At 58.0% G+C, this 25883-nt stretch overlaps 1 protein-coding gene across 1 annotated transcript in view; it reads left to right on the top strand.

Annotated features, from left to right (window-relative positions):
• LOC137318736 (integrin alpha-M-like) overlaps positions 1-17605 on the top strand; it is an 18025-nt gene extending 420 nt beyond the window's left edge. The window contains exons 2-8 of the mRNA XM_067981405.1: positions 1545-1628; positions 4453-4525; positions 5496-5603; positions 6421-6510; positions 8998-9102; positions 12426-12536; positions 17147-17605. Of these exons, the coding sequence (XP_067837506.1) occupies positions 1545-1628; positions 4453-4525; positions 5496-5603; positions 6421-6510; positions 8998-9102; positions 12426-12536; positions 17147-17257 (682 nt within the window). The 3' untranslated portion in view covers positions 17258-17605. The remainder of the gene's footprint in view (positions 1-1544; positions 1629-4452; positions 4526-5495; positions 5604-6420; positions 6511-8997; positions 9103-12425; positions 12537-17146) is intronic.
• Positions 17606-25883: the final 8278 nt, after the last annotated feature.

The following is a 25883-nucleotide window of genomic DNA, read 5'->3' as shown; positions in this document are numbered from 1 at the left end:
TCCCATCAATCAGTCCCAGGGCAGGTACAGGGTTAGATTACAGAGTAAAGCTCCCTCTACACTGTCCCATCAAACACTCCCAGGGTCAGGTACAGGGTTAGATACAGAGTAAAGCTCCCTCTACACTGTCCCATCAAACTCTCCCAGGGTCAGGTACAGGGTTAGATACAGAGTAAAGCTCCCTCTACACTGTCCCGTCAAACACTCCCAGGGCAGGTACAGGGTTAGATACAGAGTAAAGCTCCCTCTACACTGTCCCATCAAACACTCCCAGGGTCAGGTACAGGGTTAGATACAGAGTAAAGCTCCCTCTACACTGTCCCATCAAACACTCCCAGGGTCAGGTACAGGGTTAGATACAGAGTAAAGCTCCCTCTACACTGTCCCATCAAACACTCCCAGGGTCAGGTGCAGGGTTAGATACAGAGTAAAGCTCCCTCTACACTGTCCCATCAAACACTCCCAGGGTCAGGTACAGGGTTAGATACAGAGTAAAGCTCCCTCTACACTGTCCCATCAAACACTCCCAGGGTCAGGTACAGGGTTAGATACAGAGTAAAGCTCCCTCTACACTGTCCCATCAAACACTCCCAGGGTCAGGTACAGGGTTAGATACAGAGTAAAGCTCCCTCTACACTGTCCCATCAAACACTCCCAGGGTCAGGTACAGGGTTAGATACAGAGTAAAGCTCCCTCTACACTGTCCCATCAAACAATCCCAGGGCAGGTACAGGGTTAGATACAGAGTAAAGCTCCCTCTACACTGTCCCATCAAACACTCCCAGGGCAGGTACAGGGTTAGATACAGAGTAAAGCTCCCTCTACACTGTCCCATCAAACACTCCCAGGGTCAGGTACAGGGTTAGATACAGTGTAAAGCTCCCTCTACACTGTCCCATCAAACACTCCCAGGGCAGGTACAGGGTTAGATACAGAGTAAAGCTCCCTCTACACTGTCCCATCAAACACTCCCAGGGTCAGGTACAGGGTTAGATACAGAGTAAAGCTCCCTCTACACTGTCCCATCAAACACTCCCAGGGCAGGTACAGGGTTAGATACAGAGTAAAGCTCCCTCTACACTGTCCCATCAAACACTCCCAGGGTCAGGTACAGGGTTAGATACAGAGTAAAGCTCCCTCTACACTGTCCCATCAAACACTCCCAGGGTCAGGTACAGGGTTAGATACAGAGTAAAGCTCCCTCTACACTGTCCCGTCAAACACTCCCAGGGTCAGGTACAGGGTTCGATACAGAGTAAAGCTCCCTCTACACTGTCCCATCAAACACTCCCAGGGTCAGGTACAGGGTTAGATACAGAGTAAAGCTCCCTCTACACTGTCCCATCAAACACTCCCAGGGTCAGGTACAGGGTGAGATACAGAGTAAAGCTCGCTCACTCCTCCCGTTTCCCGTAAGCTACCCGGGGTGGGGGAGGTTTTCACACGGGAGGGGGGCAGTGGTTGAGAGAGAAAACAGAACATATCAGCGGGTTGAGCAACCCCCCAATTAACCTGGTCCTCTCTCTCTCTCTCTGTCTCCGCAGTGAGAACCCCCGGAGGATCACCAACGAAAGCTCCTTCACCCGGACGCTGCGGCTCCGATACGCGATCCACCTCGCCGCCTCTGGGTCAGCGCGCTTTTGAAGGCCGGACGGGGGGGCCGGGGGTCGGGGGCGCGGGGCGGGTTGCTGGGGAGGGTCCGGGGTGGGGGCAGGAACCACGGTTCGGGGAGCCCCCACCGGGCGGAGCAGGCCACGTGTCTCCCCTCTCGCTCTTGGCCGCCCGCCGCCCCGCAGGGGGGGCACCGGGAGCGCGGGCCGACGTCCGCCACCCGCGCCCCATCGCGGGCGTGTCGACGCCTCACTGGGAATGTATCCCCTTTCCCGCCTTCTGTTTCGCCTCCTCCAACCTCTCCCCCCTCCGCAAACACCGGCCCAAGGTGGGAAGGAGCAACCGGGGTTTTTGGGGGGACATTTATCGAATCGCAAGGAGGCCGTTCAGCCCGTCGTGCCTGTGCTAGCTCTGCGTAAGAGCTCTCCGATTAATCCTGCTCCCCCCTCTTCTGTTTCCCCGATAATCTTCAATCTGTGCCCTCTGGTCACCGACCCTCTGGGAAACGGTCTCTCCCGAACTGCTCTGGTTCGATGAGTCTCTCTCTCTTTCCCTCACTCAACTCGGAGTCAGAGGTTTGAGGGTTTCCAGCCTCACTCCAGAGACTCGAGCCCCGTAATCCAGGCCCGACACTCCCCCGGTCTCCCCAGTACCGAGGGAGCGTCGGAGGGTCGGTACCGAGGGAGCGCCGCACTGTCGGAGGGTCGGTACTGAGGGAGCGCCGCACTGTCGGAGGGTCGGTACTGAGGGAGCGCCGCGCTGTCGGAGGGTCGGTACTGAGGGAGCGCCGCACTGTCGGAGGGTCGGTACTGAGGGAGCGCCGCACTGTCGGAGGGTCAGTACTGAGGGAGCGCCGCACTGTCGGAGGGTCAGTACTGAGGGAGCGCCGCGCTGTCGGAGGGTCAGTACTGAGGGAGCGCCGCACTGTCGGAGGGTCGGTACTGAGGGAGCGCCGCACTGTCGGAGGGTCAGTACTGAGGGAGCGCCGCACTGTCGGAGGGTCGGTACTGAGGGAGCGCCGCACTGTCGGAGGGTCGGTACTGAGGGAGCGCCGCACTGTCGGAGGGTCGGTACCGAGGGAGCGCCGCACTGTCGGAGGGTCGGTACTGAGGGAGCGCCGCACCGTTGGAGGGTCGGTACTGAGGGAGCGCCGCACTGTCGGAGGGTCGGTACTGAGGGAGCGCCGCACCGTCGGAGGGTCAGTACTGAGGGAGCTCCGCACTGTCGGAGGGTCGGTACTGAGGGAGCGCCGCACTGTCGGAGGGTCGGTACTGAGGGAGCGCCGCACTGTCGGAGGGTCGGTACTGAGGGAGCGCCGCACTGTCGGAGGGTCGGTACTGAGGGAGCGCCGCACTGTCGGAGGGTCGGTACTGAGGGAGCGCCGCACTGTCGGAGGGTCGGGTACTGAGGGAGCGCCGCACTGTCGGAGGGTCGGTACCGAGGGAGCGCCGCACTGTCGGAGGGTCGGTACTGAGGGAGCGCCGCGCTGTCGGAGGGTCAGTACTGAGGGAGCGCCGCACTGTCGGAGGGTCGGTACTGAGGGAGCGCCGCACTGTCGGAGGGTCAGTACTGAGGGAGCGCCGCACTGTCGGAGGGTCGGTACTGAGGGAGCGCCGCACTGTCGGAGGGTCGGTACTGAGGGAGCGCCGCACTGTCGGAGGGTCGGTACCGAGGGAGCGCCGCACTGTCGGAGGGTCGGTACTGAGGGAGCGCCGCACCGTTGGAGGGTCGGTACTGAGGGAGCGCCGCACTGTCGGAGGGTCGGTACTGAGGGAGCGCCGCACCGTCGGAGGGTCAGTACTGAGGGAGCTCCGCACTGTCGGAGGGTCGGTACTGAGGGAGCGCCGCACTGTCGGAGGGTCGGTACTGAGGGAGCGCCGCACTGTCGGAGGGTCGGTACTGAGGGAGCGCCGCACTGTCGGAGGGTCGGTACTGAGGGAGCGCCGCACTGTCGGAGGGTCGGTACTGAGGGAGCGCCGCACTGTCGGAGGGTCGGTACTGAGGGAGCGCCGCACTGTCGGAGGGTCGGTACCGAGGGAGCGCCGCACTGTCGGAGGGTCGGTACTGAGGGAGCGCCGCACTGTCGGAGGGTCAGTACTGAGGGAGCGCCGCACTGTCGGAGGGTCAGTACTGAGGGAGTGCCGCACTGTCGGAGGGTCGGTACTGAGGGAGCGCCGCACTGTCGGAGGGTCGGTACTGAGGGAGCGCCGCACTGTCGGAGGGTCAGTGCTGAGGGAGCGCCGCACTGTCGGAGGGTCAGTACTGAGGGAGCGCCGCACTGTCGGAGGGTCGGTACTGAGGGAGCGCCGCACTGTGGGAGGGTCGGTACTGAGGGAGCGCCACACTGTCCTGAGGTGGTGAATGGCCCTTTATAACGTGAATAATTCCCATGACGGAGTAAACCTTCCCCGAGGGGCTTCGCGAGAGCTTAACTCAGACACAATCTGACCCCCGGGGCCACGTGAGGAGATGTCAGGACAGGTGACCAAAAGCTCGGTCAACGAGGGAGGTTTCATGGAGGGTCTGAAAGGAGGGAGGGAGGGAGGCGGAGAGGTTCAGGGAGGGAATTCCAGAGCTCGGGGCCCGGGACACGGCCGCCAATGGCGGGGGCGAAGGGAGCGGGGGAGATGGACACGAGGCCCGCAATTGGAGGTGGACAGAGATCTCGGGAGGGTTTGTAGGGGGCTGGAGGGGAGGCTTCACGGGACATAAATCCTTCCCGAGGTGCGGTGCCCAGAGACCGAAGCACTGGTGTCCTCCCGTCTGTACTCCCAGCGCGCCCGCCCCCAGCGTTTAAACGGCTCGACACTGGTCAGCCAGCTCTCTCGTTCTCTCTCGTAGGTTGGGCTACACTCGGAATGTGAACTTCACAGCGGGCCGACACGAGACCAGACTGGTCAAACACTCCTATCAGGTGAGGATCGCCCTCCGCAACCCCTCCGCGCACTCTCTGGGTCTCTCGCTTCTGTTGCCCCCTCAGGGCGTCCATTTTCAGACAGCGTTGCCTCTCAGGCATCCATTTTGGGACAGTGTTGCCCCCTCAGGCATCCATTTTGGGACAGTGTTGCCGCCTCAGGCATCCATTTTGGGACGGTGTTGCCCCCTCAGGCATCCATTTTGGGACGGTGTTGCCCTCTCAGGCATCCATTTTGGGACAGTGTTGCCTCTCAGGCATCCATTTTGGGACGGTGTTGCCTCTCAGGCATCCATTTTGGGACAGTGTTGCCCTCTCAGGCATCCATTTTGGGACAGTGTTGCCCTCTCAGGCATCCATTTTGGGACAGTGTTGCCTCTCAGGCATCCATTTTGGGACAGCGTTGCCCCTCAGGCATCCATTTTGGGACAGTGTTGCCTCTCAGGCATCCATTTTGGGACAGCGTTGCCCCCTCAGGCATCCATTTTGGGACAGTGATGCAGCCTCAGGCATCCATTTTGGGACAGTGATGCCGCCTCAGGCATCCATTTTGGGACAGTGATGCCGCCTCAGGCATCCATTTTGGGACAGTGATGCCGCCTCAGGCATCCATTTTGGGACAGTGTTGCCTCTCAGGCATCCATTTTGGGACAGTGATGCCCCTCAGGCATCCATTTTGGGACAGTGTTGCCCCAAAGCATTTTTCTGCGTTAAATCTCATCGGCCACGTGCCCGCCCATTCCACCAGCCTGTCTATCTCCTCTTGAAGTCTATTCACTATCCTCCTCGCTGTTCACTACCCTTCCAGGTTTTGTGTCACCTGCAGATTTTGAAACAAGTCGTCCGGTCGAATTACCAACTTTACCGCAGTCCCAAGGGGGGGACTTTTTTTTTGTGTGTGTGTGTGTGTGTGTATACGTTCGGCCATTTAGCGTCACCGTAACTGACCGTTGTTCTCTGTCTCCGACAGGTGGAAAACCTCAGTTGGAGGTCCCTCCCGATCTCTGTGGCGTTCACCGTCCCGGTGAAGGTCGGCGCCCGCTCGCTCTGGAACGTCACGGTCTCCGAGAGAAAGCCGGTGAGTCACGCAACCGTCCCGACTTGGAAACATATCGGCCGTTCCTTCGTCGTCGCTGGGTCAAAATCCTGGAACTCCCTTCCCAACGGCACGGTGGGAGAACCTTCACCACACGGGACTGCAGCGGTTCAAGAAGGCGGCTCACCACCACCTTCTCAAGGGGCGATTAGGGATGGGCAATAAATGCCGGCCTCGCCAGCGACGCCCACATCCCATGAACGGATGATAAAAACCCACTCCTCCCAAGGCCAAGATCTCCGTTCTAAGGCACGGTGGCCAGAACTGAACACAGGACTCCAGATGTGGTCCATCCAGGACTTTGTCCAGATGTAGCAAGACTTCCCTTCAAATTCCAACCCTCTTGTCCTCCATTCGCCCTTTCGATTTCCTGTTGTGGCCGTCTACATTGACGAAGGGGCCCGGAGATCTCGTAAGGGCTGTAGGGGCTGTAGGAGGTTACGGAGATAGGGAGGGGGGCCGGGGGCCAGGAGGACCGGGAGGCAGTGTCGGTCCAGAGCGCCGGGGAAGCGGGGGGGCGATGGGTGAACGGGACTTGGTGCGAGTTAGGCTCGGGAGCGGCAGATGAGTTGATGGCGACTGAGGCTCCGAAGGTTCGGAGGCCGGGCCAGGAGATCATTGGGATAGTCCAGACTGCAAGGCGAGAGAGGGGACGGGTGAGGGGTTCGGCAGCAGACGAGCTGAGGCGGGGGACGGAGACGGGCGACGTGACGGAGGGGGCGGTAGGCGGAGCCCGTGACGGAACGCGAAACGCGGCCTTGACTTTCTTCCCTTCTCTCTTTCTGCCCCTCCTCACCAGGGCAACCGCTCAGTGTGCCAGCCGGCCGTAGAGACCACGCCAAGCGTCAAGAGAGAGGCTCCGAAGGACAGGCCAGACCACGCCGTGCTGGTAAAGCCCCTCCTCATTCCCTCAATGGGTGGGGGGGGAGATGGGTTCCATTTTTGGAGGCGGTGTTAACTCCGGGGAGGGTTGAAACCGGGGGTGGTGGTTGGTTGGTTGGTTGGGGGTTTGACGGGCAGGAGGGGGTCTTTGAGATACGTAATGACCGTCCGCTAACCCGACCTGTTCGCCAGGACTGTGGGATCGTTCTGTGCGTCATGCTGAGGTGCAGCGTGGGCCTGCTGGAGGACCATGGGGCGGTGATTTTCGACGTCCAGGGGGGAGTTGAAGTCACCGGCAGTCAGTGAGGTACGGTCGGGCCACGTCTATGCTTCGTCCCTCGCCTCCTCCTCCTCTCTCTCCCTCCCCTCCCATCCCCTCCTCCCCTCTCCTTTCCCCTCCATTCTCCTCCCCCCGCTTCCTCCCCCTCCCCGTCCCTCCCTCCCCTCTCTCCTCCACTCCCCTCCCCTCTCCCCTCCCCTCCCATCCCCTCCCTTCCTCTCCTATCCTGCCCCCTCCCCTCTCCTCTCCACTCCCCTCCCCATCCCTCTCCTTTCACCTCCACTCCCCTCTTCTCCGTTCCCCTCCACTTCCTCCCTCTCCCGATCCCTCCCTCTTCCGCTCCTCTCCCCTCCCCTTCCATCCCCTTCCTCCTCTCTCCTTTGCCTTCTTCCTCTCCCCTCCCCTCGCCCCTCCCTTCCCTCTCCCCTCCATTCCCTCTTCCTTTTCCTCTCCTCCCCTCCCTTCCCCTCTCCACTCCACTCCTCTCCTTTCCCCTCGTCTCCTCTGCCCCTCTTCCGCTCCCTCCCCTCCTCTCCTCCCCTCCCCAACCCTCGGACATTGTCACAGTGTGCACACATTGTACGCAGTACCAGAATGTATACCGGGCCCTGTATATTGCAATACTTACATCCAATCAACGAGAGCGCTGTCTCCTGGCTATATAAAACCTCGCAGAGCCGCCCACTTCCTGTCCGTGGCGTCACTTCCTGCCGTCACGCCAACCTCTCACCATTTTCCACTGCGAATTGCTATGTCAACATTTCCCATTCAATTTTCCTATGTCAACAGTCACGGTGCAGTTGCAGCCTCTGGCCACCGGGTGGGGCCGTGGAGCGGGTTCCTCAAGTCTCTCTGCCTCTTGTATTATGGGGAGTGGACTTTCCAGAGGGGTTCCCCGGCCTCCAACCGCCCTGTTTGGACGGCAGGGAAAGATCCCACGGACACTATTGGGAGACGTACAAATTGAGGGAGTTCACCCTGGGGTCCTGGGCCCAATATTCTTTTCTCAACCAACACCAACCAACTAAAAAAAAACACGTTAACTGCTCGTTCATCACAGTGGGTCTCTCCCTCCCTCGCCTCTGACTCAGAAGGTCGAGGGTTCGAGCCCCCGCACTCACTCCAGAGACTCGAGCCCCATAATCCAGGCCGACACTCCCCTGGTTGCCCGGTACTGAGGGAGCGCCGCACTGTCGGAGGGTCGGTACTGAGGGAGCGCCGCACTGTCGGAGGGTCAGTACTGAGGGAGCGCCGCACTGTCGGAGGGTCAGTACTGAGGGAGCGCCGCACTGTCGGAGGGTCAGTACTGAGGGAGCGCCGCACTGTCGGAGGGTCAGTACTGAGGGAGCGCCGCGCTGTCGGAGGGTCGGTACTGAGGGAGCGCCGCACTGTCGGAGGGTCAGTACTGAGGGAGCGCCGCACTGTCGGAGGGTCAGTACTGAGGGAGCGCCGCGCTGTCGGAGGGTCGGTACTGAGGGAGCGCCGCGCTGTCGGAGGGTCGGTACTGAGGGAGCGCCGCGCTGTCGGAGGGTCGGTACTGAGGGAGCGCCGCGCTGTCGGAGGGTCGGTACTGAGGGAGCGCCGCGCTGTCGGAGGGTCTGTACTGAGGGAGCGCCGCGCTGTCGGAGGGTCGGTACTGAGGGAGCGCCGCACTGTCGGAAGGGTCAGTACTGAGGGAGCGCCGCACTGTCGGAGGGTCGGTACTGAGGGAGCGCCGCGCTGTCGGAGGGTCGGGTACTGAGGGAGCGCCGCGCTGTCGGAGGGTCGGTACTGAGGGAGCGCCGCGCTGTCGGAGGGTCGGTACTGAGGGAGCGCCGCGCCATCGGAGGGTCGGTACTGAGGGAGCGCCGCACTGTCGGAGGGTCAGTACTGAGGGAGCGCCGCACTGTCGGAGGGTCGGTACTGAGGGAGCGCCGCGCTGTCGGAGGGTCGGTACTGAGGGAGCGCCGCGCCGTCGGAGGGTCGGTACTGAGGGAGCGCCGCACTGTCGGAGGGTCGGTACTGAGGGAGCGCCGCACTGTCGGAGGGTCGGTGCTGAGGGAGCGCCGCACTGTGGGAGGGTCGGTACTGAGGGAGCGCCGCACTGTCAGAGGGTCGGTACTGAGGGAGCGCCGCACTGTCGGAGGGTCGGTACTGAGGGAAGTGATCTGTTCCGATGCCCCTCCGACTCCTCCCCATTGAAGGTCTCACTCTGTCATTGCCTGTTCTCCGCAGTTGAACTTGAAGAAGATGGGACTTCCCAGCAAAGTGCTGGTTAGTTACGATGAGGTCAAGTACGTTGACCTTTCGGAGGGGGCTGACCGGTACAAAGAGGCCACGGTGAGTGTTACGATGGCCGTAAGATGTCACCGGCCGTCTGTCGTCGAGGGGCTTGTGCTGTGTTTCCAGGCATCAAAACCACCGCTGGGTGAGAAGATTCGGGCGTCTCTTTGGGTCAACCGGGTGTGAACTGGTCCCATTGACAGGGAGTCTCGGTGTCCCATTTACAGGGAGTCTCAGTGTCCCATTTACAGGGAGTCTCCGTGTCCCATTTACAGGGAGTCTCCGTGTCCCATTTACAGGGAGTCTCAGTGTCCCATTTACAGGGAGTCTCCGTGTCCCATTTACAGGGAGTCTCCGTGTCCCATTTACAGGGAGTCAGTGTCCCATTTACAGGGAGTCTCCGTGTCCCATTTACAGTGAGTCTCGGAGTCCCATTAACAGGGAGTCTCCGTGTCCCATTTACAGGGAGTCTCAGAGTCCCATTTACAGGGAGTCTCGGTGTCCCATTTACAGGGAGTCTCGGTGTCCCATTTACAGGGAGTCAGTGTCCCATTTACAGGGAGTCTCGGAGTCCCATTTACAGGGAGTCTCAGTGTCCCATTTGCAGGGAGTCTCGGAGTCCCATTTACAGGGAGTCTCAGTGTCCCATTTACAGGAAGTCGCGGAGTCCCATTTACAGGGAGTCAGTGTCCCATTTACAGGGAGTCTCGGAGTCCCATTTACAGGGAGTCTCGGAGTCCCATTTACAGGGAGTCTCGGAGTCCCATTTACAGGGAGTCAGTGTCCCATTTACAGGGAGTCTCGGAGTCCCATTTACAGGGAGTCAGTGTCCCATTTACAGGGAGTCAGTGTCCCATTTACAGGGAGTCAGTGTCCCATTTACAGGGAGTCAGTGTCCCATTTACAGGGAGTCTCGGTGTCCCATTTACAGGGAGTCAGTGTCCCATTTACAGGGAGTCTCGGAGTCCCATTTACAGGGAGTCTCGGAGTCCCATTTATAGGGAGTCTCAGTGTCCCATTTACAGGGAGTCTCGGTTTCCCATTTCCAGGGAGTCTCGGTGTCCCATTTACAGGGAGTCAGTGTCCCATTTACAGGGAGTCTCAGTGTCCCATTTACAGGGAGTCTCGGAGTCCCATTTACAGGGAGTCTCAATGTCCCATTTACAGGGAGTCTCAGTGTCCCATTAACAGGGAGTCTCAATGTCCCATTTACAGGGAGTCTCGGTGTCCCATTTACAGGGAGTCTCGGAGTCCCATTTACAGGGAGTCTCGGTGTCCCATTTACAGGGAGTCTCGGTGTCCCATTTACAGGGAGTCAGTGTCCCATTTACAGGGAGTCTCGGAGTCCCATTTACAGGGAGTCTCGGGGTCCCATTTACAGGGAGTCTCAGTGTCCCATTTACAGGGAGTCTCGGTGTCCCATTTATAGGGAGTCTCAGTGTCCCATTTACAGGGAGTCTCGGAGTCCCATTTACAGGGAGTCTCGGAGTCCCATTTACAGGGAGTCTCGGGGTCCCATTTACAGGGAGTTTCAGTGTCCCATTTACAGGGTGTCTCGGAGTCCCATTTACAGGGAGTCTCGGAGTCCCATTTACAGGGAGTCTCGGTGTCCCATTTACAGGGAGTCTCAGTGTCCCATTTACAGGGAGTCTCGGTGTCCCATTTACAGGGAGTCTCAGTGTCCCATTTACAGGGAGTCAGTGTCCCATTTACAGGGAGTCTCGGAGTCCCATTTACAGGGAGTCTCAGTGTCCCATTTACAGGGAGTCTCAGTGTCCCATTTACAGGGAGTCTCGGAGTCCCATTTACAGGGAGTCAGTGTCCCATTTACAGTGAGTCAGTATCCCATTTACAGGGAGTCTCGGAGTCCCATTTACAGGGAGTCTCGGTGTCCCATTTACAGGGAGTCTCGGAGTCCCATTTACAGGGAGTCTCGGGGTCCCATTTGCAGGGAGTCTCAGTGTCCCATTTACAGGGAGTCTCGGAGTCCCATTTACAGGGAGTCTCGGGGTCCCATTTGCAGGGAGTCTCAGTGTCCCATTTACAGGGAGTCAGTGTCCCATTTACAGGGAGTCTCGGAGTCCCATTTACAGGGAGTCTCAGTGTCCCATTTACAGGGAGTCTCAATGTCCCATTTACAGGGAGTCTCGGAGTCCCATTTACAGGGAGTCTCAGTGTCCCATTTACAGGGAGTCTCGGAGTCCCATTTACAGGGAGTCTCGGAGTCCCATTTACAGGGAGTCAGTGTCCCATTTACAGGGAGTCTCGGAGTCCCATTTACAGGGAGTCTCAGTGTCCCATTTACAGGGAGTCTCAGTGTCCCATTTACAGGGAGTCTCGGAGTCCCATTTACAGGGAGTCTCCGTGTCCCATTTACAGGGAGTCAGTGTCCCATTTACAGGGAGTCAGTGTCCCATTTACAGCGAGTCTCGGAGTCCCATTTACAGGGAGTCTCGGTGTCCCATTTACAGGGAGTCTCAGTGTCCCATTTACAGGGAGTCAGTGTCCCATTTACAGGGAGTCTCGGTGTCCCATTTACAGGGAGTCAGTGTCCAATTTACAGGGAGTCTCGGAGTCCCATTTACAGGGAGTCTCAGTGTCCCATTTACAGGGAGTCTCAGTGTCCCATTTACAGGGAGTCTCGGAGTCCCATTTACAGGGAGTCTCAGTGTCCCATTTACAGGGAGTCTCAGTGTCCCATTTACAGGGAGTCTCGGAGTCCCATTTACAGGGAGTCAGTGTCCCATTTACAGGGAGTCTCAGTGTCCCATTTACAGGGAGTCAGTGTCCCATTTACAGGGAGTCAGTGTCCCATTTACAGGGAGTCAGTGTCCCATTTACAGGGAGTCAGTGTCCCATTTACAGGGAGTCTCGGAGTCCCATTTACAGGGAGTCAGTGTCCCATTTACAGGGAGTCAGTGTCCCATTTACAGGGAGTCTCAGTGTCCCATTTACAGGGAGTCAGTGTCCCATTTACAGGGAGTCTCAGTGTCCCATTTACAGGGAGTCAGAGTCCCATTCACAGGGAGTCTCGGAGTCCCATTTACAGGGAGTCTCAGTGTCCCATTTACAGGGAGTCAGAGTCCCATTCACAGGGAGTCTCGGAGTCCCATTTACAGGGAGTCAGTGTCCCATTTACAGGGAGTCTCAGTGTCCCATTTACAGGGAGTCAGTGTCCAATTTACAGGGAGTCTCGGAGTCCCATTTACAGGGAGTCAGTGTCCCATTTACAGGGAGTCAGTGTCCCATTTACAGGGAGTCTCGGAGTCCCATTTACAGGGATGCTCCCCGATGGATCGAAGAATCGTTCCCCCTCCCCTCGAGGGGACTCCCTCGCGTCCCATTCCTTAAAACCCTCCTCTTCCTTGCTCCCCCTTCAGCTCGTGACAGAAGTGGAGATCCTCGACGGGGTGAACTGGCTCCCACTGATCCTCGGGAGTTCTGTCGGAGGACTAATCCTGCTCCTGATCATGATGGTCCTGCTTTATAAAGTAAGTCCTCAAGAGGAGGGTGGGGGCAGGGTCCCGGGGCAGGTGGGAGGGGGGGCGGGGCGGGGGACGGCGGCCGAGGAGAGGAGGAGGGGAGAGGGGCCTAGTCGACAGGCTTTTCGGCCAATTCCCATCGGGAGCGGGACATTCACTTCCCGGTTGGGGCCGGGGGAGGGGGCTAGCATTTGGGAAAGGGGAGGGGGAGGGTCTCCGAGAGGACCCCCCCCCCCGCAAGGGAGGGAGAGAGAAGACACTTTCCTTGACGTCTTTCGGCCCTGGTTCTCTCGTTCCCCCCAGTGCTTGGCCTACGTTGGTGGGGGCGGTGGTGAAGGCCATCTTTGCTTGCCCCCTCCCGGCCCTTTCAACTACCCCGCCCCTCCCTCTCTCCCCCCACCCCCCCAGGAGGAGATATCGGGACAGGTGACCAAAAGCTGGGTCAAAGAGGGAGGTTTTAAGGAGGGTCTGAGAGGGAGGGAGGCGGAGAGGTTGAGGGAAGGAGAGAGGGAGGGAGGGAGGTGGAGAGGTTTAGGGAGGGAGGGAGGGAGGGAGGTGGAGAGGTTTAGGGAGGGAGGGAGGGAGGTGGAGAGGTTTAGGGAGGGAGGCGGAAAGGTTTAGGGAGGGAGAGAGGGAGGGAGGGAGGCGGAGAAGTTTAGGGAGGGAGAGATGTTTAGGGAGGGAGTGAGGGAGGGAGGTAGAGAGGTTTAGGGAGGGAGGGAGGGAGGCGGAGAGGTTTAGGGAGGGAGGGAGGAAGGCGGAGAGGTTTAGGGAGGGAGAGAGGGAGGGAGGGAGGCAGAGAGGTTTAGGGAGGAAGGGAGGGAGGGAGGGAGGCGGAGAGGTTTAGGGAGGTAGGGAGGGAGGGAGGCAGAGAGGTTTAGGGAGGGAGAGAGGGAGGGGGAGAGGTTTAGGGAGGGAGAGAGGGAGGGAGGCGGAGAGGTTTTGGGAGGGAGGGAGGGAGGCGGAGAGGTTTAGGGAGGGAGAGAGGGAGGGAGGCGGAGAGGTTTAGGGAGGGAGAGAGGGAGGGAGGGAGGCGGAGAGGTTTAGGGAGGGAGAGAGGGAGGGAGGGAGGCGGAGAGGTTTAGGGAGGGAGGGAGGGAGGCGGAGAGGTTTGGGGGGGAGAGAGGGAGGGGGAGAGGTTTGGGGGGGAGAGAGGGAGGGAGGGAGGCAGAGGGGTTTAGGGAGGGAGGGAGGTGGTGAGGTTTAGGGAGGGAGGGAGGGAGGGAGGGAGGCGGAGAGGTTTAGGGAGGGAGAGAGGGAGGGAGGCAGGCGGAGAAGTTTAGGGAGGGAGAGAGGTTTAGGGAGGGAGTGAGGGAGGGAGGCGGAGAGGTTTAGGGAGGGAGAGAGGGAGGGAGGCAGGCGGAGAAGTTTAGGGAGGGAGAGAGGTTTAGGGAGGGAGTGAGGGAGGGAGGCGGAGAGGTTTAGGGAGGGAGAGAGGGAGGGAGGGAGGCGGAGAGGTTTAGGGAGGGAGAGAGGGAGGGAGGCAGGCGGAGAAGTTTAGGGAGGGAGAGAGGTTTAGGGAGGGAGTGAGGGAGGGAGGCGGAGAGGTTTAGGGAGGGAGAGAGGGAGGGAGGCAGGCGGAGAAGTTTAGGGAGGGAGAGAGGTTTAGGGAGGGAGTGAGGGAGGGAGGGAGGCGGAGAGGTTTAGGGAGGGAGGGAGGGAGGCGGAGAGGTTTAGGGAGGGAGGGAGGAAGGGAGGGAGGCGGAGAGGCTTAGGGAGGGAGAGAGGGAGGGAGGCGGAGAGGTTTAGGGAGGGAGTGAGGGAGGGAGGGAGGCGGAGAGGCTTAGGGAGGGAGAGAGGGAGGGAGGCGGAGAGGTTTAAGGAGGTAGGGAGGGAGGGAGGCAGAGAGGTTTAGGGAGGGAGAGAGGGAGGGAGGCGGAGAGGTTTAAGGAGGTAGGGAGGGAGGGAGGCAGAGAGGTTTAGGGAGGGAGAGATGGAGGGAGGGAGGCGGAGAGGTTTAGGGAGGGAGAGAGGGAGGGAGGGAGGCGGAGAGTTTTAGGGAGGGAGAGAGGGAGGGAGGGAGGCGGAGAGGTTTAGGGAGGGAGAGAGGGAGGGAGGCAGAGAGGTTTAGAGAGGGAGGGAGGGAGGTGAAGAGGTTTGGGGGGGAGAGAGGGAGGGGGAGAGGTTTAGGGAGGAAGAGAGGGAGGGAGGCAGAGAGGTTTAGAGAGGGAGGGAGGGAGGGAGGGAGGCGGAGAGGTTTAGGGAGGGAGAGAGGGAGGGAGGGAGGCGGAGAGGTTTAGGGAGGGAGGGAGGGAGGGAGGCGGAGAGGTTTTGGGAGGGAGGGAGGGAGGCGGAGAGGTTTAGGGAGGGAGGGAGGTGGAGAGGTTTGGGGGGGAGAGAGGGAGGGGGAGAGGTTTAGGGAGGGAGAGAGGGAGGGAGGCGGAGAGGTTTTGGGAGGGAGGGAGGGAGGCGGAGAGGTTTAGGGAGGGAGAGAGGGAGGGGGAGAGGTTTAGGGAGGGAGAGAGGGAGGGAGGCGGAGAGGTTTTGGGAGGGAGAGAGGGAGGGAGGGAGGCGGAGAGGTTTAGGGAGGGAGGGAGGGAGGCGGAGAGGTTTAGGGAGGGAGGGAGGGAGGCGGAGAGGTTTAGGGAGGGAGGGAGGCGGAGAGGTTTGGGGGGGAGAGAGGGAGGGAGGGAGGTGGAGAGGTTTAGGGAGGGAGGGAGGTGGAGAGGTTTAGGGAGGGAGGCGGAAAGGTTTAGGGAGGGAGAGAGGGAGGGAGGGAGGCGGAGAGGTTTAGGGAGGGAGAGAGGGAGGGAGGGAGGCGGAGAAGTTTAGGGAGGGAGAGAGGTTTAGGGAGGGAGTGAGGGAGGGAGGCGGAGAGGTTTAGGGAGGGAGTGAGGGAGGGAGGCGGAGAGGTTTAGGGAGGGAGGGAGGGAGGGAGGCGGAGAGGTTTAGGGAGGAAGGGAGGGAGGGAGGCGGAGAGGTTTAGGGAGGTAGGGAGGGAGGGAGGCAGAGAGGTTTAGGGAGGTAGGGAGGGAGGGAGGCAGAGAGGTTTAGGGAGGGAGAGATGGAGGGAGGGAGGCGGAGAGGTTTAGGGAGGGAGAGAGGGAGGGAGGCGGAGAGTTTTAGGGAGGGAGAGAGGCGGAGAGGTTTAGGGAGGGAGAGAGGGAGGGAGGGAGGCGGAGAGGTTTAGGGAGGGAGAGAGGGAGGGAGGGAGGGGGAGAGGTTTAGGGAGGAAGAGAGGGAGGGAGGCAGAGAGGTTTAGAGAGGGAGGGAGGGAGGCGGAGAGGTTTAGGGAGGGAGGGAGGGAGGCGGAGAGGTTTAGGGAGGGAGGGAGGTGGAGAGGTTTAGGGAGGGAGGCGGAAAGGTTTAGGGAGGGAGAGAGGGAGGGAGGGAGGCGGAGAGGTTTAGGGAGGGAGAGAGGGAGGGAGGGAGGCGGAGAAGTTTAGGGAGGGAGAGAGGTTTAGGGAGGGAGTGAGGGAGGGAGGCGGAGAGGTTTAGGGAGGGAGTGAGGGAGGGAGGCGGAGAGGTTTAGGGAGGGAGGGAGGGAGGGAGGCGGAGAGGTTTAGGGAGGAAGGGAGGGAGGGAGGCGGAGAGGTTTAGGGAGGAAGGGAGGGAGGGAGGCGGAGAGGTTTAGGGAGGTAGGGAGGGAGGCAGGGAGGTGGAGAGGTTTAGGGAGGGATAGAGGGAGGGAGGCGGAGAGTTTTAGGGAGGGAGAGATGGAGGGAGGGAGGCGGAGAGGTTTAGGGAGGGAGAGAGGGAGGCAGGGAGGTGGAGAGGTTTAGGGAGGGATAGAGGGAGGGAGGCGGAGAGTTTTAGGGAGGGAGAGAGGCGGAGAGGTTTAGGGAGGGAGAGAGGGAGGGAGGGAGGCGGAGAGGTTTAGGGAGGGAGAGAGGGAGGGAGGGAGGGGGAGAGGTTTAGGGAGGGAGAGAGGGAGGGAGGCGGAGAGGTTTAGGGAGGAAGAGAGGGAGGGAGGCAGAGAGGTTTAGAGAGGGAGGGAGGGAGGCGGAGAGGTTTAGGGAGGGAGGGAGGGAGGCGGAGAGGTTTAGGGAGGGAGGGAGGTGGAGAGGTTTGGGGGGGAGAGAGGGAGGGAGGGAGGCAGAGGGGTTTAGGGGTGGAGAGAGTGAGAGAGGGAGGCGGAGTGGTTTAGGGAGGGACAGAGGGAGGGAGGGAGGCGGAGAGGTTTAGGGAGGGAATTCCAGAGCTCGGGGCCCGGGCGGCTGAAGGCACGGCCGCCAATGGTGGAGCGAAGGGAGCTGGGGGGATGGACAAGAGGCCGGAATCGGAGGAGGGCAGAGATCTCGGAGGGTTGTCGGGGCTGGAGGGGGTTACAGAGATAGGGAGGGGGGGCGAGGGGCCACGGAGGGATTTGAACAGGAGGATGGAGAATTTTAAAATCGAGGCGTTGAGGGACCGGGAGGCAGTGTGGGTCCAGCGAGCACTGGGAGGGGGGGTGATGGGTGAACGGGACTGGGTGGGGGTTCGGGTACGGGGGGGGGCAGAGAGTTTTGGATCCTCGTCAGTGACTCCAAAACCAAAGGGTATAACCTTTCCCCCTCGATCCAATCTGTCAAAACTCTTTTTGTAATTGAAAATAAACTCGATTCAATCTCCTCTTAGCCTGCAACCGATCCAGTGCAAATGGCCCTGGTCGTCTCGAAACTAATTGTGGCATTTTTCAGCTCGGATTCTTCAAACGAAACTTCGATTCGGGAGACGGAGACGCCCCAGAAGCTAAAACCTCGGAGGGAGGTGAGAGCCCCGAGGGCGAAGAGGAGGCAGCCTCAGAGTGAGAAGATTGCCCCCATCGTCTCACCTCGCCTGAGGGCGCCCTCGTCCAAGACCACTGGCCCCGTCTCTCCGAGCGTTCCGAACCCAAGGGGGGAGGAGTTCAAAACTGATGGACATCATTTAAAGGACGCATTGGATCATAATAATTGAGGGCCTTCATGGCTCAGTGGGCAGCTCTCTATCTCTCTCTCTCTCTCTCTCTCTTTCTTTCCCTCTCTCTCACCCCTGAGTTAGAAGGTTCGAGGGTTCGAGCCCCCCGCACACTCCAGAGACTCGAGCCCCGTAGTCCAGGCCCCGACACTCCCCGGTTGCCCAGTACTGAGGGAGCGCCGCACTGTCGGAGGGTCGGTACCGAGGGAACGCCGCACTGTCTCAGTACTGACCCTCCGACAGTGCGGCGCTCCCTCAGTACCGACCCTCCGACAGTGCGGCGCTCCCTCAGTACTGACCCTCCGACAGTGCGGCGCTCCCTCAGTACCGACCCTCCGACAGCGCGGCGCTCCCTCAGTACTGACCCTCCGACAGTGCGGCGCTCCCTCAGTACCGACCCTCCGACAGTGCGGCGCTCCCTCAGTACCGACCCTCCGACAGTGCGGCGCTCCCTCAGTACCGACCCTCCGACAGTGCGGCGCTCCCTCAGTACCGACCCTCCGACAGTGCGGCGCTCCCTCAGTACCGACCCGTTTTATAATATGGAGACCAGAACTGTGCCCAGTACTCCCAGTGTGGTCTAACCAGACCAGAACTGTGCCCAGTGCTCCCAGTGTGGTCTAACCAGACCAGAACCGTGCCCAATGCTCCCAGTGTGGTCTAACCAGACAGGAACTGTGCCCAGTACTCCCAGTGTGGTCTAACCAGACCAGAACTGTGCCCAGTACTCCCAGTGTGGTCTAACCAGACCAGAACTGTGCCCAGTACTCCCAGTGTGGTCCAACCAGACCAGAACTGTGCACAGTACTCCCAGTGTGGTCTAACCAGACCAGAACTGTGCCTAGTACTCCCACTGTGGTCGAACCAGACCAGTACTGTGCCCAGTACTCCCAGTGTGGTCTAACCAGACCGGAACTGTGCCCAGTACTCCCAGTGTGGTCTAACCAGACCGGAACTGTGCCCAGTACTCCCAGTGTGGTCTAACCAGACCAGAACTGTGCCCAGTACTCCCAGTGTGGTCTAACCAGACCAGAACTGTGCACAGTACTCCCAGTGTGGTCTAACCGGACCAGAACTGTGCCCAGTACTCCCAGTGTGGGCTAACCAGACCAGAACTGTGCCCAGTACTTCCAGTGTGGTCTAACCAGACCAGAACTGTGCCCAGTACTCCCAGTGTGGTCTAACCAGACCAGAACTGTGCCCAGTACTCCCAGTGTGGTCTAACCAGACCAGAACTGTGCCCAGTACTCCCAGTGTGGTCTAACCAGACCAGAACTGTACCCAGTGCTCCCAGTGTGATCTAACCAGACCAGAACTGTGCACAGTACTCCCAGTGTGATCTAACCAGACCAGAACTGTGCCCAGTACTCCCAGTGTAGTCTAACCAAACCAGAACTGTGCCCAGTGCTCCCAGTGTGGTCCAACCAAGATTCTATCCGATTTTAACGTAACTTCTCTGCTTTTCAATTCTATCCCTCTAGAAATGAACCCCAGTGTTTGATTTGCCTTTTTTTACGGCCTTATTACCCTGCGTCGTGACTTTTAGTGATTTGTGTGACTGTACCCCCAGATCCCTCTGCTCCTCTCCCCCATTTAGACTCTTATTATCCAAGTCTGTGGCCTCCTTATTCGTCCTACCAAAATGTACCACCTCCCACTCATCCACATTGAAATTCATTTGCCCATTCTGCAAATGTGGCTGCATGAGACACAAAAGCGAATGAGCCACTGCGTTGCCCTGCGTCCCACTGTCATTTCAATTGTAGGGTGTTCAAATATGGCCTCCACGGCCATGGGGTCATGCCGTTCTTCAAAAAACGTTTCATCTGAGACCTACGGAGAAGAATTGCTAACGCCGTCGCATCCCTGATTGTTTTAGGGGGCAGTCGACGTATTGAGAGCGTACCGGGGTTGCGCCCTTCGCAACTCGCTGTTTCTGTGTAATTTTATTTCTTGCAAATAAACCCCACTGGTAAATTTAGCCTGAAGTAATAGTCAGACAGTGTGGTATTTCCTTCCTTTTTGAACTGGAGAGAGCAACAAGACAGTGGATTTATACAGTGCCTTTTTAACGTAGTAAGATGTCCCAGGGTAGACATTATCAAACACAATTTCACACCGAGCCACGTGAGCAGCAATGTGGGGCTGGAGCAATGCCCTTCAGCGAAGGAAACCTGCCGTCCTTACCCGGTCTGGGCCTATATGTGACTCCAGACCCACAGCAATGTGGTTGATTCATAATTGCCCACCAATAACCTGCTCACCGATGCTCAGTTTGGGTTCCGCCAGGACCACTCGGCTCCAGACCTCATTACAGCCTTGGTCCAAACATGGACAAAAGAGCTGAATTCCAGAGGTGAGGTGAGAGTGACTGCCCTTGACATCAAGGCAGCATTTGACCGAGTGTACCAAGGAGCCCGAGTAAAATTGAAGTCAATGGGAATCAGGGGGAAAACTCTCCAGTGGCTGGAGTCATACCTAGCACAAAGGAAGATGGTAGTGGTTGTTGGAGGCCAATCATCTCAGCCCCAGGACATTTTTGCAGGAGTTCCTCAGGGCAGTGTCCTAGGCCCAACCATCTTCAGCTGCTTCATCAATGACCTTCCCTCCATCATAAGGTCAGAACTGGGGATGTTCGCTGATGATTGCACAGTGTTCAGTTCCATTCGCAACCCCTCAGATAATGAAGCAGTCCGAGCCCGCATGCAGCAAGACCTGGACAACATCCAGGCTTGGGCTTATAAGTGGCAAGTAACATTCGCGCCAGACAAGTGCCAGGCAATGACCATCTCCAACAAGAGAGAGTCCAACCACCTCCCCTTGACATTCAACGGCATTACCATCGCCGAATCCCCCACCATCAACATCCTGGGGGTCACCATTGACCAGAAACTTAACTGGACCAGCCATATAAATACTGTGGCTACAAGAGCAGGTCAGAGGCTGGGTATTCTGCGACGAGTGACTCACTTCCTGACTCCCCAAAGCCTTTCCACCATCGACAAGGCACAAGTCAGGAGTGTGATGGAATACTCTCCACTTGCCTGGATGAGTGCAGCTCCAACAACACTCAAGAAGCTCGACACCATCCAAGATAAAGCAGCCCGCTTGATTGGCACCCCATCCACCACCCTAAACATTCACTCCCTTCACCACCGGCGCACGGTGGCTGCAGTGTGGACCATCCACAGGATGCACTGCAGCAACTCGCCAAGGCTTCTTCGACAGCACCTCTCAAACCCGCGACCTCTACCACCTAGAAGGACAAGGGCAGCAGGCACATGGGAACAACACCACCTGCACGTTCCCCTCCGAGTCACACACCATCCCGACTTGGAAATATATCGGCCGTTCCTTCATCGTCGCTGGGTCAAAATCCTGGAACTCCCTTCCTAACAGCACTGTGGGAGAACCTTCACCACACGGGACTGCAGCGGCTCAAGAAGGCGGCTCACCACCACCTTCTCAAGGGGCAATTAGGGATGGGCAATAAATGCCGGCCTCGCCAGCGACGCCCACATCCCATGAACGAATAAAAAAAGATATTAGGACAGGTGGCGAAAAGCTCGGTCAAAGAGGCAGGTTTTAAAGGAGGGAGAGAGGCAGAGAGTTTGAGGGAGGGAGAGAGGGAGGGAGGAAGAGGGGTTTAGGGAAGGAATTCCAGAGCCTAGGCAGCTGAAGGCACGGCCGCCAATGGTGGAGCGAAGGGATGGACAACAGGCCAAGAGGATCTCGGAGGGTTGTAGGGGCTGGAGGAGGTTACAGAGATAGGGAGGGAGGGGCGAGGGGCCATGGAGGGATTGGAAGACGAGGATGGAGAATTTTGAAATCGAGGGAGCCAATGTCGGCCAGCGAGCACAGGGCGGGTGATGGGTGAACGGGACTTGGAGGGAGTTAGGATACAGGGGGGCAGCGGGAGTTTTGGACGAGTTGATGGCTACGGAGAGAGCAAGTTGGGCGGCCAGGAGAGAATTGGAACAAATCACGAAAGATTTCAATCGGTCGCTTGCAATGTCCGTAACATGCCAACAGAGGACGATGTTATATTTCAAATGAACAGACCACGTGAATCTGCACGACTGCATCATTTGCAAAGTACTCTCTCCCCTCGGAGTCAGAGGTTCGGTGGTACGAGGCCCACCACCCCACTCCAGAGACTCGAGCCCCACAATCCAGAGCGAAACTCCCCGGTTGCCCAGCACTGAGGGAGAGCCGCACTGTCGGAGGGTCGGTACTGAGGGAGCGCCGCACTGTCGGAGGGTCGGTACTGAGGGAGCGCTGCACTGTCGGAGGGTCGGTACTGAGGGAGCGCCGCACTGTCGGAGGGTCAGTACTGAGGGAGCGCCGCACTGTCGGAGGGTCAGTACTGAGGGAGTGCTGCACTATCGGAGGGTCAGGACTGAGGGAGCGCCGCACTGTCGGAGGGTCAGTACTGAGGGAGCGCCGCACTGTTGGAGGGTCAGTACTGAGGGAGTGCTGCACTATTGGAGGGTCGGTACTGAGGGAGCGCCGCACTGTCGGAGGGTCGGAACTGAGGGAGCGCCGCACTGTCGGAGGGTCGGTACTGAGGGAGCGCTGCACTGTCGGAGGGTCAGTACTGAGGGAGCGCCGCACTGTCGGATGGTCGGTACTGAGGGAGCGCCGCACTGTCGGAGGGTCGGTACTGAGGGAGCGCCGCACTGTCGGAGGGTCAGTACTGAGGGAGCGCCGCACTGTCGGAGGGTCGGGACTGAGGGAGCGCCGCACTGTCGGAGGGACATTACTGAGGGAGCGCCACACTGTCGGAGGGTTGGTACCGAGGGAGCGCCGCACTGTCGGAGGGTCGGTACTGAGGGAGCGCCGCACTGTCGGAGGGTCGGTACCGAGGGAGCGCCGCATTGTCGGAGGGTCAGTACTGAGGGAGCGCCGCACTGTCGGAGGTGCCGTCTTTCGGACGAGACGTTAAACCGAGGGCCCCGTCTGCCCCTCTCAGGTGGGTGCAAAAGATCCCACGGCCCACTATTGGAAGAAGAGCAGGGGGGAGTTCTCCCCGGGGTCCTGGGGCCCCGACATTTATCCCTCGACTAACATCACCGAAAAACAGATGATCTGGGTCATTTATCACATTGCAGTTTGCAGGATCTTGCTGTGCGAAAATTGGACATCACAAAGACAATCAAATACTTTCGAAGTTCAGACACTGTTGCAGTTTACGAAACGCAGCAACCAATTGATACACAGCAAATTAATGTCGATCTAAACCGTGCTAAACCAGCCCTGTGTAATTTTATATCTGGATATAAATCTCAATTGTATATTCAGCCTGAAGTATTTGATGAGACAGTGTATAGGGAGCTTTACTCTGTATCTAACCCTGTACCTGCCCTGGGAGTGTTTGATGGGACAGTGTAGAGGGAGCTTTACTCTGTATCTAACCCTGTACCTGCCCCTGGGAGTGTTTGATGGGACAGTGTAGAGGGAGCTTTACTCTGTATCTAACCCTGTACCTGCCCTGGGAGTGTTTGATGGGACAGTGTAGAGGGAGCTTTACTCTGTATCTAACCCTGTACCTGTCCCTGGGAGTGTTTGATGGGACAGTGTAGAGGGAGCTTTACTCTGTATCTAACCCTGTACCTGCCCTGGGAGTGTTTGACGGGACAGTGCAGAGGGAGCTTTACTCTGTATCTAACCCTGTACTTCACCCTGGGAGTGTTTGACGGGACAGTGTAGAGGGAGCTTTACTCTGTATCTAACCCTGTACCTGCCCTGGGAGTGTTTGATGGGACAGTGTAGAGGGAGCTTTACTCTGTATCTAACCCTGTACCTGCCCTGGGAGTGTTTGATGGGACAGTGTAGAGGGAGCTTTACTCTGTATCTAACCCTGTACCTGTCCCTGGGAGTGTTTGATGGGACAGTGTAGAGGGAGCTTTACTCTGTATCTAACCCTGTACCTGCCCTGGGAGTGTTTGACGGGACAGTGCAGAGGGAGCTTTACTCTGTATCTAACGCTGTACCTGACCCTGGGAGTGTTTGATGGGACAGTGTAGAGGGAGCTTTACTCTGTATCTCACCCTGTACCTGCCCTGGGAGTGTTTGATGGGACAGTGTAGAGGGAGCTTTACTCCGTATCTAACCCTGTACTTCACCCTGGGAGTGTTTGACGGGACAGTGTAGAGGGAGCTTTACTCTGTATATAACCCTGTACCTGCCCTGGGAGTGTTTGATGGGACAGTGTGGAGGGAGCTTTACTCTGTATCTAACCCTGTACCTGCCCTGGGAGTGTTTGATGGGACAGTGTAGAGGGAGCTTTACTCTGTATCTAACCCTGTACCTGCCCTGGGAGGGTTTGACGGGACAGTGTCGAGGGAGCTTTACTCCGTATCTAACCACGTACCTGCCCTGGGAGTGTTTGATGGGACAGTGTAGAGGGAGCTTTACTCCGCATCTAACCATGTACCTGCCCTGGGAGTGTTTGACGGGACAGTGTAGAGGGAGCTTTGCTCTGAAATGAACCCTGCAGCTGCCCTGGGAGTGTTTGATGGGACAGTGTAGAGGGAGCTTTACTCTGGATCTAACCCTGCACCTGCCCTGGGAGTGTTTGATGGGACAGTGTAGAGGGAGCTTTACTCTGTAATTAATCCTGTAGCTGCCCTGGGAATGTTTGATGGGACAGTGCAGAGGGAGCTTTACTCTGTAATTAACCCTGTAGCTGCCCTGGGAATGTTTGATGGGACAGTGCAGAGGGAGCTTTACTCTGTATCTAACCCTGTACCTGCCCTGGGAGTGTTTGATGGGACAGTGTCGAGGGAGCTTTACTCTGTATCTAACCCTGTACCTGACCCTGGGAGTGTTTGATGGGACAGTGTAGAGGGAGCTTTACTCTGTATCTAACCCTGTACCTGACCCTGGGAGTGTTTGATGGGACAGTGTAGAGGGAGCTTTACTCTGTATCTAACCCTGCACCTGCCCTGGGAGTGTTTGATGGGACAGTGTGGAGGGAGCTTTAAACTGTATCTAACCCTGTACCTGCCCAGGGAGTGTTTGATGGGACAGTGTCGAGGGAGATTTACTCTGTATCTAACCCTGAACCTGCCCTGGGAGTGTTTGACGGGACAGTGTAGAGGGAGCTTTACTCTGTATCTAACCCTGTACCTGACCTGGGGTGTTTGATGGGACAGTGCAGAGGGAGTTTTACTCTGCATCTCAACCTGTACCTGCCCTGGGAGTGTTTGATGGGACAGTGTAGAGGGAGCTTTACTCTGTATCTAACCCTGTACCTGCCCTGGGAGTGTTTGATGGGACAGTGTAGAAGGAGCTTTACTCTGTATCTAACCCTGGACCTGCCCTGGGAGTGTTTGATGGGACAGTGTAGAGGGAGCTTTACTCTGTATCTAACCCTGTACCTGCCCTGGGAGTGTTTGATGGGACAGTGTAGAGGGAGCTTTACTCTGTATCTAACCCTGTACCTGACCCTGGGAGTGTTTGATGGGACAGTGTAGAGGGAGCTTTACTCTGTATCTAACCCTGTACCTGACCCTGGGAGTGTTTGATGGGACAGTGTAGAGGGAGCTTTACTCTGTATCTAACCCTGTACCTGCCCTGGGAGTGTTTGATGGAACAGTTTAGAGGGAGTTTTACTCTGTAACTAACCCTGTACCTGCCCTGGGAGTGTTTGATGGGACAGTGTAGAGGGAGCTTTACTCTGTATCTAACCCTGTACCTGCCCTGGGAGTGTTTGATGGGACAGTGCAGAGGGAGCTTTGCTCCGTATCTAACCCTGTACCTGCCTTGGGAGTGTTTGATGGGACAGTGTGGAGGGAGCTTTACTCTGTATCTAACCCTGTACCTGCCCTGGGAGTGTTTGATGGGACAGTGTAGAGGGAGCTTTACTCTGTATCTAACCCTGTACCTGCCCTGGGAGTGTTTGATGGGACAGTGTAGAGGGAGCTTTACTCTGTATCTAACCCTGTACCTGCCCTGGGAGTGTTTGATGGGACAGTGCAGAGGGAGCTTTACTCCGTATCTAACCCTGTACCTGCCTTGGGAGTGTTTGATGGGACAGTGTGGAGGGAGCTTTACTCTGTATCTAACCCTGTACCTGCCCTGGGAGTGTTTGATGGGACAGTGTAGAGGGAGCTTTACTCTGTATCTAACCCAGTACCTGCCCTGGGAGTGTTTGATGGGACAGTGTGGAGGGAGCTTTACTCTGTATCTAACCCTGTACCTGACCTGGGAGTGTGTGATGGGACAGTGCAGAGGGAGCTTTACTCTGTGTCTAACCCTGCACCTGCCCTGGGAGTGTTTGATGGGACAGTGTAGAGGGAGCTTTACTCTGTATCTAACCCTGTACCTGACACTGGGAGTGTTTGATGGGACAGTGTAGAGGGAGCTTTACTCTGTATCTAACCCTGTACCTGACCCTGGGAGTGTTTGATGGGACAGTGTGGAGGGAGCTTTACTCTGTATCTAACCCTGTAACTGCCCTGGGAGTGTTTGATG

Source organism: Heptranchias perlo, unplaced genomic scaffold (assembly GCF_035084215.1).
Source record: "Heptranchias perlo isolate sHepPer1 unplaced genomic scaffold, sHepPer1.hap1 HAP1_SCAFFOLD_725, whole genome shotgun sequence".
NCBI lineage: Eukaryota > Metazoa > Chordata > Chondrichthyes > Hexanchiformes > Hexanchidae > Heptranchias > Heptranchias perlo.
The sequence above is the reverse complement of the archived record's forward strand: the minus strand, read 5'-3'. Positions and strand labels throughout refer to the sequence as shown.